Genomic DNA, 20,270 nt, shown 5'->3' with positions numbered 1-20,270 from the left:
TTTATCCATACAAAAGGAGGGATTTGTGAATGGGCGTATACTTTTCCGTCTTTTCAAGTTTGTGCTCTGAAGCTGCACGTTTTCCAGTAAATTTTCTTTCGTTAATGATTTCTTATCGCAGACGTTGGCGCGTACGCTGTTCAGTTGTTTGCTGGATTTGTTTAAATTATTTAAAACATTGCAGTTATCTGAAGCCTCTTGCTCTTTTTTACATTTCGCCAATTCATTTTTGAGGTTTCGATTGGCGCCCGTTTCAACGCCGATTAAGTTGGCAACGTGGATGAGGAATATGGATTTGATGAGGGGATGAAGCTTGGTGGATTTGGGGTCCCGATGGTGAACGTTGAGCACGAGGACCGTCATGCAGATCGAGATCGTCCCCAACGTCATCGTCGTCATCAGGTAGACCACTACCGTTTTGATGGGGGGGTAATTAAAAACTTTCATTTTTAGAGTTTGATTACGAAATTCAAGAGATGTTTCAAAGAAAATTCTTATCATATACAAATTACTATCAAAAAATAAAAACACAGAATACAAATGAATAAACAAATTAAGACAGGCAATTCAAAAACGATAAAGGAAAAAATGTACTAGAAACCCACCAGGACCTAACAAATAAACGAACAAACAAACATCGAATCACCCCACCAATGAGCGGAATGGCAAGTGATGTCCTAGGGATGCTGTCGGCAATCATGAGCAGGAAGACTGTGAAGGCCAACAGGACGGAGATGCCGAGAGAAATTTTCTCACCTGCTTCTGGCGGCAGAAAGAATCCGATCATAATTAGCGTGGAGAGCATTATGCATGGCAGGACTATGTTCATCAGGTAGAATCTTGAAAGGTAGATGCTTCAATTTATTTAGTGATTTATTTTTCAATTTGTTCTAGAGAGTTTTTTAAACTTGAAGAATTTCTTGCATAACATCTTTCTGTAATTGACTTGTACGATTGAATGAACTAATTCAATAAATATATTTCAAATTTTTGTCAAAAAAATTTGCGGTTTATTATCCCTCGCCTACGTAACTGAATAGTTGTGCCAAAAAATGCGTGGTGCATTCAACGAACCTGCATCGTCTCCTCAATGTCAAGGTGAAATGTACGTGAGCATATCCGTTTCCGGGGCAGCAATCGAGGATAGTGATGGCCCACGATGCACTGGTGTTCTCAACCTGCCATTCGCCATTCTCCTTTTGAGGAAATTTTCAAAAATTTGTTTGATGCTGCCATGTAATGATTGATAGTGACGAGACACAAATAATTAGATGAAAATGTTTTAATTTTTAACTCTTAAAATGAAAAACAGAGTTATGACAGGAATGTACGCATACATAGATGCATAATACACATCAACTGAAACTCTATATCTCAGCGTATTTTCTTTCAACGAACAAACGAACGAACGTCGGCTATTTGACGCGCCTCGAAAATGATGACGACACGACGATGTTAGCCACATGATGATAATTTCTCGTAAAATTTGCAATTCATTCAATATTTCTCGTAAAATTATCAAAAAATTAACAAAAGAGCAACATAAATGATTAAAAAATATAATGAAAATATTGCTCCTAGCTGTAGCAGGCGACCAACTGACTTGAAAATCATAAGTGGCCACATAATCGAGCGTCGAAGTGATGTTCATGCGATTCGAATAGTACGAATATGCTCCGATGAGAATCGGACACGTCTGAACGTCGAACGGGAAGAAGGCGATATCGATGTCACACGTTGTCCGGAAGATCCCGCCAGGCTCCCAGTGCAACTTCCCCGTGTGGTTCAACAGGATTCGGATCCGGTCGAAATCTGGCATCAGCTCTTCAGCTCTGCGTTTGTGTTTTGAATTCGGGCGTACACATTGTTTTACACGTGCGTACGTACGTGCATACTAATGAGTGTGCACTGTACATATCCTTTCCTTCCACGAGCAAACACAATGCATTCATGCATTTAAAATTCATCTCAATCACATAAACAATAAATAATGAAGAGAAACATACATGGTAAATAACATAGTAGCCATCAATAAAGCAAAAATTTAATAATTCCTCCTGTGTTCATAAGGTACTTTGTAATAGATGATTAATTGTAGTTCTGCAGCTACAGGCGTATTATTGCATTGGAAATATACGAAGGTGTGTATGTTATGCACGTGTGCATGTGCGTGTATGTGTTTATATGTGTACGTGTGTGTGTGTGCGTGCGTGTGTCTGTGTGTGTAGATGCAAACACACATCTCCATTCAAACATACCTGTGAAACTTAATCGTGAAACATGTTTGCATAGCATTAAGATTAACTGTACACATATTGATATGTATAATGTTTTTGTTAAATTATACATTTTTTTCTAGAAATACAAAAAGTAAAACACGTTTTTCTATACTTTGAGATATTTTTTCTATTGGGGTCAGTTGAGCACTGTCTCATCAATACGCAATTTTAAAACTGTCGCAGGGTATTACGGTATGAGTGTGATGTTTATGAATATTTATGTGTGTGAAACTATATGCGTGTGTGCGTGTGTATGTGTATTTGTGTGTGTGCGTGTGTGTGTGTGTGTGTGCGAGCACATACAATACACAATACAATCATCCTACCTACATAATGCGTATATGTCGTAAGTTTATATTAATTGTTAATTTACGATGTTTGTTTGTTGGTTGGTTGGTTTGTTTGTCTGTCTGTTTGTTTGTCTGTTGGTTTGTTTGTTGGTTGGTTGTTTAATTGAAAATAGTTAATAAAACCAAAACTAAAAATTAAAAAATGAAACCCAACAGCAGCAACAACATCACCAACGACAACATTAACAACCATTTAAAACAACACTGCAACAACAAAGACATGAACGTTTTATATGATGTCAACCACATTAACACTATTCGTACTCCTCTGTTATAACACTAACAACAACACTAACAACAACAACAACGTCAACCACAACATTAACAACAACAACGTCATCATCAACAACAACAGCAGCATCAACAAAAACATGCTTTCCCAGCATAGAACTCCTAATCTCGGATATTTAAAAGCAATTTATTTATATCTATGCTTGCGAGTGATATATAGAACAAAAAAACGTGTGTGAGTAATAAAATTGTCCAAGCGCTAAATCTTTATCCCAATCCCGATCCGTGTGGCATCATGGTGGAGATTCCTTCGGAGATAATTTCCAGCGGGAAGTTTACTGGTATTAAAACAGGATTTGTTTTTAAGCTTTGATCTCTCTCAATTTTCTTCCTCTCTCTCTTTCTCTTTTGCGTTATCAATTCAATTACTTCTTTCTCTCTCTCTCTCTCTCTCTCTCTCTCTCTCTCTCTCTCTCTCTCTCTCTCTCTCTTGATTTATATGTCTATATCTACCCATAAAATCTTACTCGTGTATAGATATTTTGTCTCACTGACCCTTCAAAATCATCACAAATTTCACGCACGCATACAAACACACACGCACACACACATACAAACACACACACACACGATAAAACACGATGGCAACCCACCCACCCGTTCATCACGGCAAGTTCTGGCAACCATATCATCTCGGATTTGAGGATGATGTCCTGGACACCTCCGAACTTTTCCGGTTTCCACGTCAAACGTTCGTCAGTCCATTCCTGTTTTTGTGACGTCACGAACGTAAATTGATGACGTAATGATGATGTGTATGTAAACTGTATTGTATATGTGTCGCGAATGTGTTGTAAGTAGTAGTAAGAACGAGGTAGATATCATTTAAAACATTTAAAATGGTGATGTGAGGATCTGAGATTGAAAGTCGTTGAATAAATTGGATTACCTCAAGTTAAAAGTTGGCAGCGGACGAATGAATGATAATTAAGAGACGGAAGAATGTCAATTACGTGACGTTATAGTAACGCCGATAAAATGGCAAAAGCAATTCATCGTTTCCATAGTGACGTCAGAGTGATGGGCTATCTTATTTGTCATTTTGCTTTATTATAATGCTTTCGCATCGTTTGTGAGTTATATCATGGGAGATTAATTTTTCTTGTTCGAATTTGATGCTTATTCAGATTAGCCTTGAGGGTTTAAACAGCTGGTTGATAGATTTAAGTTATTCACGTTAATTTGTGAAATTTAATAGTTGTTCTTTATCAGCACGTTTTTGGAAACAAATTAAGAACAAATTTCAAGCAAACACACACACCGCACACACACAAACACGCAAAAGTATGTACGTGTTTGAATGTACACAGACGTATTTGACTGTACACAGACGTATTGGACTGTACACAGACGTATTTGACTGTACACAGACGTATTTGATTGTACACAGACGTTTTTAAATCATACACGAACGTGTGTTAGTAATCTACAAATACATTCTTATACACGCCGAAAAAAGCTGCTTGACATTTGACCCCGGTGAACCCAGAGAAAAATTTTGCAATCTGTGGTGTTGTTTTTTAAGTTTGGTTATTTATGTCATTTGCACGTACCGGGAACATACATACACACACGCACACACACAGACACACACACACACACATATTTACATGAACACCTATGCAACGAACGCATTGGCACATCATTTTTCTTAAATTTTTAGTTTCTATTTGGTTATAGTTTTGACAAATCTCAATTAAAATAAATAAAAAAAACAATTTCTCGCCAGTTGCAGATAGAATCTCAAATTTTTTCCCGAACTTCGTGAGCAATTTTTATTTCACAAGTTTTCTAAATGCCGTGCGCATTTTTCTCTTCATTTTTTTCTGTGAATTCTTTGAAAGTGTCCATCGGTCAGTGCCGGCCAGTCATGAAATATTAAATCGTCGAAAGCGCATGTCCGTCCACACAAAATGGATCCCTAAAACAAATTGGACGACGCGTTGCCAACATCACGCGAAAAACACTTTATAGAAAAAAAATCATATTCCTAAAAAAACTTTTTATAATCCAGAAAATCTTAAATTACATAAAACTTGATTAATTTAAATTTTAAAAATTCAAAGGCTGGACGTTTGCATGTTCAAATTAATTAACTTCTTTGGTATAAATAGAACAAATGTTGCTACATATATGCGTGTGTACATGTTCGTTTCTCTCTCTCTCTCTCTCTCCGTGTGTGTGTTTGTGTGTGTGTCTTCTTCAATTACAGCAACTTTCTTTGATAAATAAAATCCTCTTTGGAAAAATAATAAGAGAGAGCAGTCCTTTGCATGGACGTTCCTTTTGGAGCCGTAAACAAGCCAAAGTTTATGTACACGTTTTGCATCCGTCTGCTTATTAATATTTGTTCATACGTGTGTGTGTACCTTTGTGTGCGTATAAGTATCTGTGTGTGTATGTATGTATGTGCGTGTGTGTGTGTGCGTGTGTGTGTGTGTGTGTGTGTGTTAAGCATTCAAATAGTAGGTAAAAATTTGAGTAATTTTTCGAGCGTGCAAAATTTATTATCAGTAGTACTGGCGTTAATAGCTTAATTAAAAATGAAAACGAATGAATGATGTAAGAGAGAAAGAGAGAGAGAGAAAGAGAGAGGAGAGAGAGAGGGAGAGAGAGAGAGAGGGGAGAGAGAGAAATTAAATACAGAAATTTTTCTTTGATATGAGATGGAGTTGAATTATGTATGAGTGAAATAGTGAATAAATTTTTTACCGCTATAATGAGCCCGGTCGTTGTCAACACTTGATTCCTCTCTTCCTGTAAGAGCACAACATTTTTCAACTTTCAGATTTTCGTAAATAAATAAAATATTTAAATGTCTAAATTAATTATTAAATAAATTAATGTAAAGGTTAAAGGTTACTTTTTCTTTTGCGCTTGCTTCAGAGGTTTTAACGACAAACATACACAGCGTATATGAATACGCGTGAAAACCACGCATCATACACATTGCATATGATCTCTTTGCGCACTCGAACCCAGTCACTGCAGCAGCATGACCAGGCGCCTTTAACCATTGAGCCATCACGCCGCCCAACCAACATGAGCCATAAATGAAAAAAATTAATTTAATTTTTTTCATAGAAGAAGCTTCTTGGTTTTATATTCTTTTGTTTTAATCAGTCGAACGAATTCAAAATCAAATCATTCCCTCTGAGAATTGAAATCTTTGAAACGCCAACTCTGAAAAATTGAAATTCCAAGTAAAAGCAAAAATGAAAATAAGAGTAAAAATAAAATAAAATAAAGATAAAAAGAGAGATTACTACAGGTAATTATTACTACCCACCAATCAAATCGTACAACGCTCATTCGCTTTTATTTGCACTGTCCAAATTCCCAACAAGTGGGCATTATTATTCATCAATACCTAAATTTATTTAATCTTAGTCACACGCACACACACACGCACGCACACACACATACACACATAAACATGTTGAAGTGAACAGTGCAAGAACATTAAAAGAAGTGAAGAACGTAATTCAACACCAGGCCGACAAATTATTGCCTCTCCATTAAAAATCAAGAGCCGCAAGACTAACAAGTAGCACACACAGACACACACACAAACACAGACACACACACACGCACACACACTTCTATCCAAACGAAGTTGTACACACAAATAGGTACACACACGAAGTTGTACACACAAATATGTGCTCTATGCGTGCACAAAAAATTGTGCCTAAACATAAAATCTGTTAATATATGAGGGTGGGATAGCTCAGACGACAGAAGCGCCGTCAACGTATAACGTATGAGGTTGCAGACTTTGCATCGTGTCCTGGTTCGAATGCGTGCAAATATTTGCATTGTTTTTTGCAAAATCAAGATATAATTAAAAGTAAAATGCGAAAAATATTAACTCAGCAATATAATACTCGCAAATGAATACGTTCTACATAAAGATCAACATAAACAACAACATAAACATCTTCCATTTATACGAATCCACCGAAGATGATGACCAGCCACACAAGCGGAAAATGAACAATTCATCCATTTAAAAATTAAACAGCCCGAAAGATGGATGTTGGCAGGACGGAGCACTAACCACGTATACATAAACTGTATAGCCCGTACACATAAAGTAGCGTACATAAATATGAACACCGCGCATGGAAAGGATTCATATACATACTTTCAGCAGCGTACATTAAAATTAATGTTAACATTTACATGTTTACTAGTGCATATGTTACACACACACACACACAAACACACACACACAGTCACACACACACAACACACAAACATACACACACACATACACACACACTCACAGTCACATATACACGCACAGACACACATACACATATACATACATACACGTGCATTCAAACGCACATATTAACACACACACACAAATGCAGACAAACACAAGGCACGGAACAAACAACAGTGGGTTTTGTGGACCTGAATACATAAAAAAGTGAAAAAGAAAGTGCGAGAAATAGAAACAATAGAACAAGCAAACAGAAAGAGAGAAAACAGAAAAAAGAGAGAGACAAAGAGAAAAAGAGAAGAAGAGTGTAAAAGAAAGAGGGGAAACAGTTATGAAGAATGTAGGTGGTGCGGTGGCATGCCTCGTCACGTCACTGATTAAGACATATTGTTTATTGCATATCACCAGTCATCATTGTCATTCTCTTTATTTTCTTTTTCTTCTGAATTTATTTTCCCGCCAATTTTTTTCCGCCAAATTTTACCCCGTCTCTTTTTTTTCTTATTTTACAGCTGCTAATTAAAGTTTCGCTATCAATCAATGTATTAGAGACCGATCTATAATGCGGAGTTGATTTGCTAGAAAGCATTTTACTGTTGAAACTTTGTTGACAATTTTTGTTAATGCTTGTGTGCGAGTGTACGTGCGTATATGTGTGAGTTTATATGAGTATATATTTATTTATATATGTGTGTGTGTGTGTGTGTGTGTGTGTGGATGTGTGTTCTTGTGGTAGTTTTAGTCTGTAATGTTTATTTTTATGGTGTTTATAATTTTTGTTGATTGGAGGTTGTTGAAAACATATGAGATGCCCATAAACATTATTCATTCTATGTCCATCGACCACAATTTTTCGGCAATTTTTAAACGGTATCATTGAAACACAACAACGAAAAGAAGAGCTTTAGCAGCAACAGCAACAACGACAACAACAACCAGAGCAGCGGCTTCCACAACTACACTTTTTTATTGCTATTTATTATACACAAACACCTTGTTAACCGGGCGAGCTAAGTAGTTGCCAATTTGGAGAATAAAATTCGTTACGTAACAACCATTATCATTACTATCGACATCATAATCATTGTCGTCGTCGTCGTCATCATCTTTGCCTTTCAAGTAAACGATTTGAGGAAGAAAGATGATGATGAGGAAGATGATGAGGAAGATGATGAGGAAGATGATGACGATAGTTATGCAGACGACAACAAACCAACAACTTATCACAACATTAAAAAAAACTATAGCAACAACAACAACAACAACACTAACCAATCCATGTATTCTTAGTAGAACGAAGCTAACATCAACTACAACAGCTTTTTCGTTGTCGACTACCGCTCTAGCTATCGGCTCGTAGTCTTGGAAGAGGTAAGCTAGTAAGCGCTCTTCGTTTGTAGCGTCTCTGAACACGTAGGCGGCTGTTTGTCGCGATGATGATGATGATGATGACGACGATGATGATGGTGATGATGGTAATGATGATGATGATGATAGTGATGATGTTGCTGATGATGACGATGGTTGTGATAAAACTTTGGCTGCGGTGAGGATAATTGCAATGATGATGAATTTGTCACACACACACACACACACACACACACACACACACACACACACACACACACACACACACACACACACACAAGTATACATTAACAAACCTACACACATCCACACGTACACACACACACACACATACACACAAGCGTATAAAAGCGACAAGCGCGCATGTAGCAGCCGTCAGGGCGACATTACAGTAAAGTACAGTAAAGTACGTTTTACTAAGCCTTAAAGACAGCATAAAATAAGAGAAATAAAAAAAATGTAAAAAGATAGAAAGAGAGTTAAAAAAGAGGGAAGAAAGGAGCAAAAAATAGATTGAAAGAAAGTAAGAAAGGAGAAGAGCGACTGGAGGAAGTATGATCAAACGTGCCAGTCCTGTTTGAGGGGGGGTTGAGGGTTGTTTCACATGACGTAGAAAAAAAAACTGCACAGATAAATCAACATTAATATATTCTTTGCAACCACTAAGCGCTAATGATGAAGTGTTTGTATACGCACACTAGACACATACAAACAAACAAACATATATATCTACATATACACATATACACACATATATAAAAACATACACACACATATATACATACATAAATTGAATTATACATTTAATTATACATTATAAATTATTTGAGATTATTAAATAAAAGGAATATGATTTGATACAACATGCAACAAACCCAACATACATACAAACAAACATACAAACATATATACAAACATGTATACATGCATACATACATGCAATCATCTTCCAACAGACTGTTGCTTCAAGCACACACACATACTTATAGTCACCAGGAATCTTGCCCATAAAATGTCTTCATTAAATTCACTTATACCATTACTATTCAACTTAAACACACACACACACACACACACACACCACACACACACACACACACATACATACAAACACACACAAATACGCGTATATAGTATGTGTATGTATTTATGTATGAGTTTATATGTGTGTGAGTGAGTGTGTGTGTGCGTGCGCGCGCATCATTTCACAAGGTAACTAATCTCTGCTGTAAATACAATTAAACTTCAGAAAAATAATTCTCGGAAAGCTTCTTTTCATGTTATTTTATTTTAAAATGATTTTTTTATAAAATCTTAAAATTAAATAAAATTTTTCTCGAATAAATAAAATATTTTAAAGTAAAAAATACAAATAATAAAGAAACAAAAAAATATTCTCCTGATAAAAGACCAGGGTCAAAAACTTACATAATAAACAATATAAAACAAGCAAACAAACATGTAACCAAACAAATAAACTAATAGACATAAATACATACAAAAAAACAAACATGCATACATACAAACCAACAAATATACAAACAAACATACATATATACACACATGCAAGCAAAAAGATGATAAAATCTGATATGCAAAGAGGAACCCAAAGAGACTGAACATTCTTGGAACAGAGAGTCAGGACGTGACGAGTGAAGTGCTACAAAATTTAAGTACCCAACCTGTGTAAATGTACGTAAGTAGGTATTGAATATGTGTTATGTGTTATGTGTGTGTGTACGTGTATGTATGTATGTGTGTGTGTATGTGTGTGTGTTTGTGTGAGTGTGCTTGTGTGTGTGTGTGTGTGTGTGTGTGTGTGTGTGTGTGTGTGTGTGTGTGTGTACGTATAGGTATGTATAGAATCTGATTTCTAATTACGCTAACTGAAGACACTTTTTCTAAATGTTATGAAATTTGTGGTTTTATCTGTAGCAAGGTGGCTGTGCAAGATGAGCTCATCATGAGCTCGATCACAATCATTCTGCCTTTTTAATTGTTATTTTGAGAAGCAAATAAAAGTTCGTTTCGTTTCGCTTCGTATTTATGTAAATTAAAACACAACCTCAACACAGTCAGTCAGTCAGTCTATGCAGTCATTAGTAGCGCTGAAAAGCGATCCAACCTTAACTTACAAGCAGCAGAACATACTTTAGTATGTACAGTGGAGATATTTCAGTTGTGCATACAAGCGTTCAGTTCATTTCCATGCACTTCCTACCAACATGGATCTATCAGCCTCCCTTTCATCATCTCTTTCCGCACCCGACGATGTCATCATCATCATCTTCTTCTTCTTCTTCATCATCATCTTCTTCTTCTTCATCATCATCTTCTTCTTCATCATTTTCTTCCTCTTCATCGTCGTCGTCGTCTTCTTCTTCATCATTGTCATCATCATGGGCAATGTTACAGTTGTAGTCAACATTCCTATCAGTGTCATACGTAATAGCCATTCAAATAATGACTACCAGCCTGCCATACCGTAATAATAATAATAATAATAACAGCAACAACAACAATAATAATAATAATCTTGATGTTACCGTTCCTTTTTTACTTTACAAAAATCATTCATTTCAATTTTCATGTCAAGTCTTTGACAACGCTATTATTATTGTCATTGTTGTTGTTATTGTTGTTGTTATTATTGTAGTAGTAGTTGTTGTTGTTGTAGTTGTCGATGTTGTAGTTGTTGTTGTTTTAGTTGTTATTGTTGATGTTATTGTTGTTGTTGTTGTTGTTATTATTGTTATTGTTGTTGTTATTGCTGTTATAATCATATTATTTCTATTTTTATGTCTTCTATTATATAGACTGCCCATTTAAATTATCATCCGTGTTGTTTTCAAAACAATGAATGCATTTCTGTGACTTGCACCGTTCTTTGCATTGTTGTTTGTTTGTTTGTTGATTGTTAGTGTTGTTGTTTGTGTTTGTGTTGTTATTGTTTGTGTTGTTTGTTTGTGTTGTTGTTTGGATCATTTGTTTGTGTTGTTGTTTGTGTTGTTTGTTTGTGTTATTTGTTTGTGTTGTTGTTTGTGTTGTTGTTTGTGTTGTTTGTTGGTGCTGTTTGTTTGTGTTGATGTTTATGTTGTTGTTTGTGTTGGTGTCATCAACTTACTTCTACTATGCTACTGATGTCAAATAACTCAACTGAAATCCAAATAATCATTATACTCTGGCATTTGATTGACAACATTTTATTATCATCATCACAGGTATAAAAATTTTTAAAGTTTCACATTCCATTTTCACCTTTTCAACTCCCCAAATTATTTGAAATTTCTACTTGATTTTTAAAATAAGTGAAACTGCATTTAATTTGCACCTAAAAAGCACTGAAAATACCAAAATACAACATATACTTTGCAAATACAGGTAAAAATACCCAGCTATACATTGCCAGTACCCGCCATGAAATACATTATACGAAATATTTAAATACACACGTTCAAAGTGATCTATTGATTTTTTTCAATGATTCCATTAGATATACATCAAAAATGGTAAATTTTAATCGCCAGTGCATTTTCGAATGTACCAGCATACACACACTCACTCACACACACACATAAACACACGCCACACACACACACACAAACATGCATCTAACCTAACACAATGTACTCAACTTGCGTCTGTAAGACGGGGTGTTGTGTTTAAAATGTAAATTTGTCAACAGCCTTCACTCTATTTTTTTGTGATGAGAAAAGTCTGCAGTGAAAGTTGCGTTACTCGCTTGTCACCGGTTCAATGGCAGGTAAAACCATTCTCACATGTTAGTCGAGATGTTGAAGATGATAGGGATGATGATTATGATGCTGATGATGGTGACGGCGAAGAAGAAGTTCACGAAAATGATGACGATGTGATTGAAAAAAAAAGGTAAAAATATTATTAATGTGCTGGAACTTAGAAATTCAATTACACTTAGTTGTATGACCAACAGATACACACACACACACGCACACATACATACATACATACATAAACACGTACGTACGTACGTACGTACATACACGCACACGCATTCAAACATAGTGAAGATGACGACGACGATGATGAAGGTTACATGTGCAAAAAGTCACCTTATCATATCGTGTCGTGCTAAGAACATTCATTCACTCCTTTTATCATCTATCTATCCATCATTCGTCCATTCATTCATTCATTCTTTCTTTTCATTCTTTCATTTCATTCATTCATTCATTCTTTCATTCATTCATTCATTCGTTCGTTCATTCGTTCGTTCATTCGTTCGTCGTTCGTTCGTCGTTCGTTCGTTCGTTCATTTTATTTATTCATTCATTCCCCTATTCGTTCTCTCACTCACTTAATATTTTGAGTTTTTCCTCGACGGCAGCAGGGGCTGAACCGGATGACGTCATCAACCTCAATCGGTCCCTCGTCTCCTTGTGTGGTCGCTTCAACGGCCGCATCTTGGCTGCTGCGTGTGCGTGTGAGGGAGTGTGTGTGCACGTGCACGTGTAGCGAGTGTGTGTATAATAATAATGATAATTTGACATTTGACATTTTTCATTTCATCAAATCAAAACAAAGAAATAAAAGAAATGATATCAATGAAAAGAAATGATCTGGAAATCGAAAAGAAAATATGGTTTTCTTGTAATGATCGCCAGTGACAATTGTAAAAAAGAAAGCATATTTTAAATATTTTATATATATTTATGTTAACTCACATTCATATTACAAATCCTAAAAAATCAAAAATGGAATCATAATTATTAAGTAATCAACTCTTTTACATTTTTATCAGAATGTCATTTGTAATTATTGAAACACAAATGATGATGATATTGGTAATGACAATAATAATGGTAATAATAATAATAAATAATAATAATAAATAATAATATTGGAAATAGCAACAAAAGATAATTATTCTAATTGCCAAATGGACAGCTAAATGTTTTCAAGCAGATGAGGCCATGTTTTGAAATACAAGAAGGTACAATGTTGAAAAAAAAGTCGAACCCACTGCCATTATGCCTGGCTCTAAATTAGACAATGTTATTCTTACATTGTACCTAATGAATTTTCTTCTTCTTCTAATCATCATCATCATCATCATCACCACTATTATTATTATTATTATTATTGTGTTGTTGTTGTTGTTATTTGTAGTATTAGTAGTAATTAGTAGTAATGTTATTAGTAGTAATAATATCATTAGTTGTCGTTGTTGTTGTGGTAGCAGTAGTATATATTAGTTATAGAAGTAATAGTAGTAGTAGTAGTAGTAGCAGCAGCAGCAGCAGCGGCAGTAGTAATAGTAATAGTAGTAGTAGTAGTATAGTAGTATATAGATATTCATGTTTATAGGTGTGCTTTCTTTATTACAATCTACACGATTCTATTATGTCATTATTATATTATTCATAATTATCTATAATTATAATATTTTTGGAATAATAATAATAATAATAATTCATCTTTCGTACGTGCCATAAATCACGCGGTAGAAACGAGGATTCTCTCGATGATAGGTCGGTAGTTTTTGGAATGAGTCAAGTCATCTATGAATTATTATTATTATTATTATTATTACTATTATTGATTTTGCTATTATTATTCCTATTAGCGTTTCTTTTATTATGCTTATTTTGATTGTAACTGAATAAATGGATGAATGTTTGAATGGGTAATTTAATGAATGAATAAATGAATGAACAATCGAATGAATGAAAGAACGAATGAATAAACAATAAACAAACAAACAAGCAAACAGGCAAACGAACAAACAAATGAACAAACGAACAAATAAATAAACATAGTATTTTAGTAGTAGCGCCTTAGGAAAGACAGAAAGAATGAATGTTAGACGGACGAATCAATAGCGTCACTTTATATGTATAAGTATGTGAGCTCTGTGTGTGTGCGCGTGTGTGTGTGTGTGTGTGTGTGTGCGTGCGTGTGTCCATGTGTGTTTGTTGTGTGTGTGTGTGTGTCTATAAGTATATAAGTTTTGCTGGTGATAATATTGTTTATTTATGTGTAAAATTTATTGACATTGCATAGATGTGACATATATAATCATGTCACACACACACATACACACACACACACGCAGGCAAGCACAAACACAGAGAAACACATACATACCGTTACATATTTATACGCAAGGCAGTTACGTAGAAACCAATTTTTGGAATACGTCAGAAGAACAGAATTATTGCATCTGCGTTTGTAAATTGCGTGGAACGTGCATAGCAAGGCAAAATAAATAAATATCAAAAAGACAAAAAAACACACACACGCATACGACGTACGTCACATTTGCTGTTTACGAGTTCGTATTTTTCTAGTGCCAACTTTATGGAAATATTCGAAATAACTTTTTTTACGTTACGGGCTTTTTTTGCTTATTTTATGCCACCCCTGTCTGACTTATTTAAAGTAAGTGGCGGTGGCTCTGAGATAATAAAAAGCAGTCACTTTTAGGTCACCTAAATAGTCATTTTGAGGTTACTTGAGCAAAAATTGCACTGGAAGGTTCAATACAGCCAACTGAATTTTTCCCCTATCATCGTTTCATCATTCACTTCAGCCGAGCGTTTGTTTTAAATAAGCGGCGAGTCATTCATTCATCCGTGAGTTGCGACTGCGTTTCGTTTTTTTACGTTTTTCAGTGAAATTTTTTTTCATATTTATTAGGTATAATTTCTCTGTCTGTCTGTCCATGGAATGGTATTATATTGTTTTTGTATGACATTTTAAAAAGTTTTTTAATTGCAGTTTTTCATCTGATTATCTATCCATTTAGCATCCATTCATCTAATTATCCTTTCGTACGTTCGTTCGTTCGTTCGTTCATTCATTCATTCATTCATTCATTCATTCATTCATTCATTCATTCATTCATTCATTCATTCATTCATTCATTCATTCATTCATTCATTCATTCATTCATTCATTCATTCATCCATCCAACCCTACAGCTGCATGTATGTAAACGCACTGGATCATTAGTTCCTTTGAATTGGTTCTTTAATGTAACTATTAACCAACCCATTCGTGTTCATCTAGTTAAGTGTGTGCGCGTGCGTGTGCGCGTGCGTGTGTGTGTGCGTGTGTACTAATCAAAGTATATACACATACACATGAATGCACACAATGTGTGTGTGCACACTTTAAACCTATAAGCACATATAGACATTCACAAATATCCAACTTCTATGTACTCGGAGATCCTTATATACGTTCAGAAATACAAACACACACCACACACCACACACACACACACATACATAAACATACATGCGTACAAACAATTAAAATCCTTCAACCCTTCAAAGAGAACAACAACGGCACACACATTTGGAGACAAAAATTTTTTCAAATTAATATTTTTCAATGGGCTGTCAACAAAAAAATAATGAAACACTGTTTATAAATAATTCTGGAAATGGTCATTTGGCTCTGTAAAACGAGTCAAAAAGCCTGTTTTAGTGAACGTTTATTTAATTAAACGAGGCACGCACACATACACATACACACACACATACATACACACATACATACACCCATAGACCACATACATACACACATACATACACACACGCACAGACAAAAGTTTACAAAAAAAAATTAAAATCTATTTATATGGACTTGGATGTCACGTGTATGTGTTTGCATGTAGATGCTTGAGTTTGCGTGTGTTTGTGTGTGTGCGTGTGTATATACAAATATGCAAAAAATACAAAACATACAAAGATATACAAACAACAATAAATTTGAAAACACGAAAGAAAACCGACAGACAGTTTATCACACCTGAGTTCAGCAAATAGAGGATGTTTTTCATGCTTAGGACTGTTAAATGTTTCTAATTAAATTTTTGTTTTTGCTTAAAAATTTGTTTGGGTACGCAAAAAACGTTTTGTGCATTTTTCAAATCTTAAATTTTAATTAGAATTTATTTTATTTTTCACCAATAAATGAGAAATTTTTAAATTTCACTGTAAGGAAAACTAGTAAAGTGTATGTGTGAACGTGTGGATATATGTATATGTGTGTGTTATGTATATGTGTATGTATGTGCGTTTGCATATGTGTTTGTATGTGTGTTTGTACGAGTGTAAGTATTTGTGTTTGCATGTGTGTTTGTATTTGTGGTTGTATGTGTGAAAGAGCCAGATAAAAGACTCATTCATTATAATCATGCTTTTCTTCGAGTCGGCTTAGAACAGGATACCTGAGATCGTTCACTGAATGATTGATGGAAGGAAGAACTGTTTGATTCATTCATCCACTGATTGATTGATTGAGCGATTAAGTGATTGATTGATTGAGCAAGTGATTAATTGATTGACTGAACAAGTGATTAACTGATTGAAGACCTTTTTTTCGAACTCGCTAACTCGCTAAATAAGGGAGACAAAATAATTTTTCCTCATCCTAATGCATTAATACATCTCAAAAGCATTAATGCATTTTAAATGCATTAGATGGATTTATCTTCATACCTGCTTTATTCAAAAATTGTACGTGCAGATGATGATAATACCAAGTATTATTATAAGATAACGTGTGTACAGCTTTTTATCTCTTCTTTTCTCTTTCCTGTCTCTCTCTCTCCCCCCCCCTCTCTCTCTCTCTCTCTCTCTCTCTCTCTTACGTTCTCTCTCTCTCTCTTTCTTTTTCTCTCTTTTTTTCTCTTACTTTTTAGTGTGTTGTAAATCTTTCCAAAGTTTTTATTTTCCTACATTTGGAAAAGTTTTCCATTGGAAATCTTGGCGTGCCATATATAATAATTACGAATTTTTGCTCTGTTCTTCGGGAGTTTAAAAAAAACAAGCACGGTGCAAAGTTATTAAACATGGGATCAGGCAATTATTGCAGGTGTGCAAATTATGCAATACAATACATCATACAATACAATACAATACAATGTACTATATACAATACAATACAATATATTAAAATAGAATTTATTACAATACAATACGATACAATACAATACGATGAATTACCATACAATGTATTACCTATTACCAAACAATACAATGTATTACAATACATTTCAATAAAATACAATACAATACAATACAATACAATGTTTTACAATACGATACAATACCGTATAATACAACACATTACTAATAACTATAGATTAATTATATTTTATTCAACTCTAATAATACAATGTAGTATTAATTTTTTCTGTACAGATGAAAAATGAAAAATTATTTCAAAGGGTATTTCAAATCTTTAAAATCTTATCAAAAATTAGCACCCGAAAGAATGGACTTTGAATGATTACATTTTTTTTTAAGAAATTTTTTAATGAGCGTACTCACACCAACAAACAAACATACAAACAAACACAAACAAACAAACACACCCAAACAAACACAAACAAACACACACAAAAAAACAAAAATGAAAAAATCACAAACAAATTAACGCAAAAGTAACAAAAGAAAGTATAACCAATACACATACAAAAACATTACAGAAACGATTGCACACACACACACACGTACACACAGAGATACACACACACACACACACACATGTGTTAGGTAGCCAATGCATTCCCCGTGGCCACGGAATAATGTTGGCATTCCGCCCTACTCATTCCGATCTGGAAAAAATTGCTCTTTGAATTTGTATTCCAAGATTATACATACAAACATACAAACAAACAAACAAACATACATACATACTCATACAACTCAAAACATTTTTGTTTTCGTTACAGTGATATCTTAATTTTTCAATTGTTCTATAGTGTTTTTTTTAGTAATTGTGTTGAATTGATACAGTTTTTTGCAGCCAGACAATTATTTCTACGTTTAACTTTATTTTAGTGATGACATGTTTAATCTTATGTTTAATTTTGTGTTATTTTATATTTTGATGGCGCTTTTGAATTTTAACTAACTAGCCCTAGATAAATCTTTTGATAATAATAATAATACACACACATATATATACATACATACATACACACATACATACATACATACCATTTTTGTATTTTTATATCCTATACAAGAAAGAAACTTACTTGATAAGCTAGGAAAAAGAATGTATATAAATGAATAAATGGATGGATGGATGGATGAACGTCTGCTGTTATTAATGCTACCTTCTATAAATCGAAATCTCTTTTAAGAACATTATAGCAATGAGACTAATGTCTTATACATGTCTGACTCTGTCTGCTTTTCTGTCTGTGTGTGTGTATTTGTCTGTCTGTGTGTCTGTCTGTGATTTTGCTTGTTTGTTTTTGTTTATGTTTGTTGTTTTTTTATTTGCTGGTGCTCTTGTTTATCTGGTTTTTTATTTGTTAGTTAGTTTGCTTGCTGTTAAATACTTTTTTGTCTGTATGTGTGAGTCTGTGTGTGTGTATGTTCGCTGGTCTGTGTGTGTGTGTGTGTGTTGGTGTGTTTAGTCTTGTTTGTTTGTGTGTTTGTTTGTATGTTGAAAATCTAAAAAGTGTAGTTTACAGTTATTTTTTAAAAATGTTTTTCTTCAGTTCCTTTTAATTAGAAGGTTTCTCTTCTTGTGTGTTGTATCTAATTTAATGACATCATGTTTTTGTATGTATAGGTTTTTCTTTTGGTGTGTTTGTTTGTATGTATTGTATGTATGTATGATTGCGATTGTTTGTTTGTTTGTATGCACGTCTGTTTGACTTGTATGTATGTTTGTATGTCTAGCACGTAACATGCCACACTTAATAGTTCCTCTTACCTCAGCGTACTCTCAAAGAATTGCCATGTTTACTTAGTGTTGTTGTTGTTGTGGCTGTTTTGTTGTTGTTGTTGTATTTGTTGTTGTTGTGGCTGTTGTTGTTGTTTTAGTTGTTGATGCTTTTGCACATGTATTCATACATACATACATACACACATACATACATACATACATACATACATACATACATACATACATACATACATACATACATACATACATACATACATACATACATACATACATACATTCATACATACAAACATACATACAGGCATTTTAATGCAAAACAACACGGCACAATCCGACACGACCCATTGTTGCGCTTTTAATTGCCGCCAAAGAAATATTATCCTCTTCATACATCTTGTGAGTATCTATGTATGCATGCATGTATGTATGCATGTATGTATGTATGTATGTATGTATGTATGTATGTATGTATGTATGTATGTATATATGTATGTATGTATGGAAGTTTGTATGTATGTATGTATGTATGTATGTATGTATGTAAGTTAAAACCAAAACATCGTCACACTGAACCGTCAAACATCAAGTAACAAATGGATCAACACTTTGATTTGTCGTTAATTGCACATGTCGGCATTCAGTTGTATGTATGTATGTATGTATGTATGTATTATTATTATTAAGATAATTATGGTTGTTTAGCCAGCTGCCTATGTTGTTTATTGAGCAGTTTATATTGTTTAGGCCGTCATTTGTCAGCCTGTGTGTTTGTTTATATGTTTGTATACTGTTGTTGTTGATGATGATGTTGTTGATGTTGTTATTGTTGTTGCTGCTGTTGATAATGTTGTTATTGTTGTTGCTGTTGTTGTTGCTGTTGTTGATGATAATGTTGATGCCGTTGTTGTTGTTGCTGCTGCTACTGTTGGTGTTGATAATGCTGTTGTTGTTATTGTTGTTGTTGTTGATGATGTTGTTGTTGTTGTTTACGCATGGACAGTTGTTATATTTACGGCTAGTTCCGGTCGCAAATAATTATTTGATGTATTAACA

At 34.3% G+C, this 20,270-nt stretch overlaps 1 protein-coding gene across 1 annotated transcript; it reads right to left on the bottom strand.

Annotated features, from left to right (window-relative positions):
• Window positions 1-249: 249 nt before the first annotated feature.
• On the bottom strand, window positions 250-8,807 carry HELRODRAFT_89022 (hypothetical protein; the record flags this gene model as incomplete). The annotated part of the gene is made up of 6 exons (XM_009030300.1): window positions 250-410; window positions 652-839; window positions 1,075-1,196; window positions 1,604-1,832; window positions 3,518-3,627; window positions 8,379-8,807. Coding segments are annotated over 6 exons (1,239 nt in total), but the record flags the coding sequence as incomplete, so codon positions are not given.
• Between the last annotated feature and the right edge of the window lie 11,463 nt (window positions 8,808-20,270).

The sequence above is a fragment of the Helobdella robusta genome (assembly GCF_000326865.2).
Source record: "Helobdella robusta unplaced genomic scaffold HELROscaffold_67, whole genome shotgun sequence".
Taxonomy (NCBI): Eukaryota; Metazoa; Annelida; class Clitellata; order Rhynchobdellida; family Glossiphoniidae; genus Helobdella; species Helobdella robusta.
The sequence above is the reverse complement of the archived record's forward strand: the minus strand, read 5'-3'. Positions and strand labels throughout refer to the sequence as shown.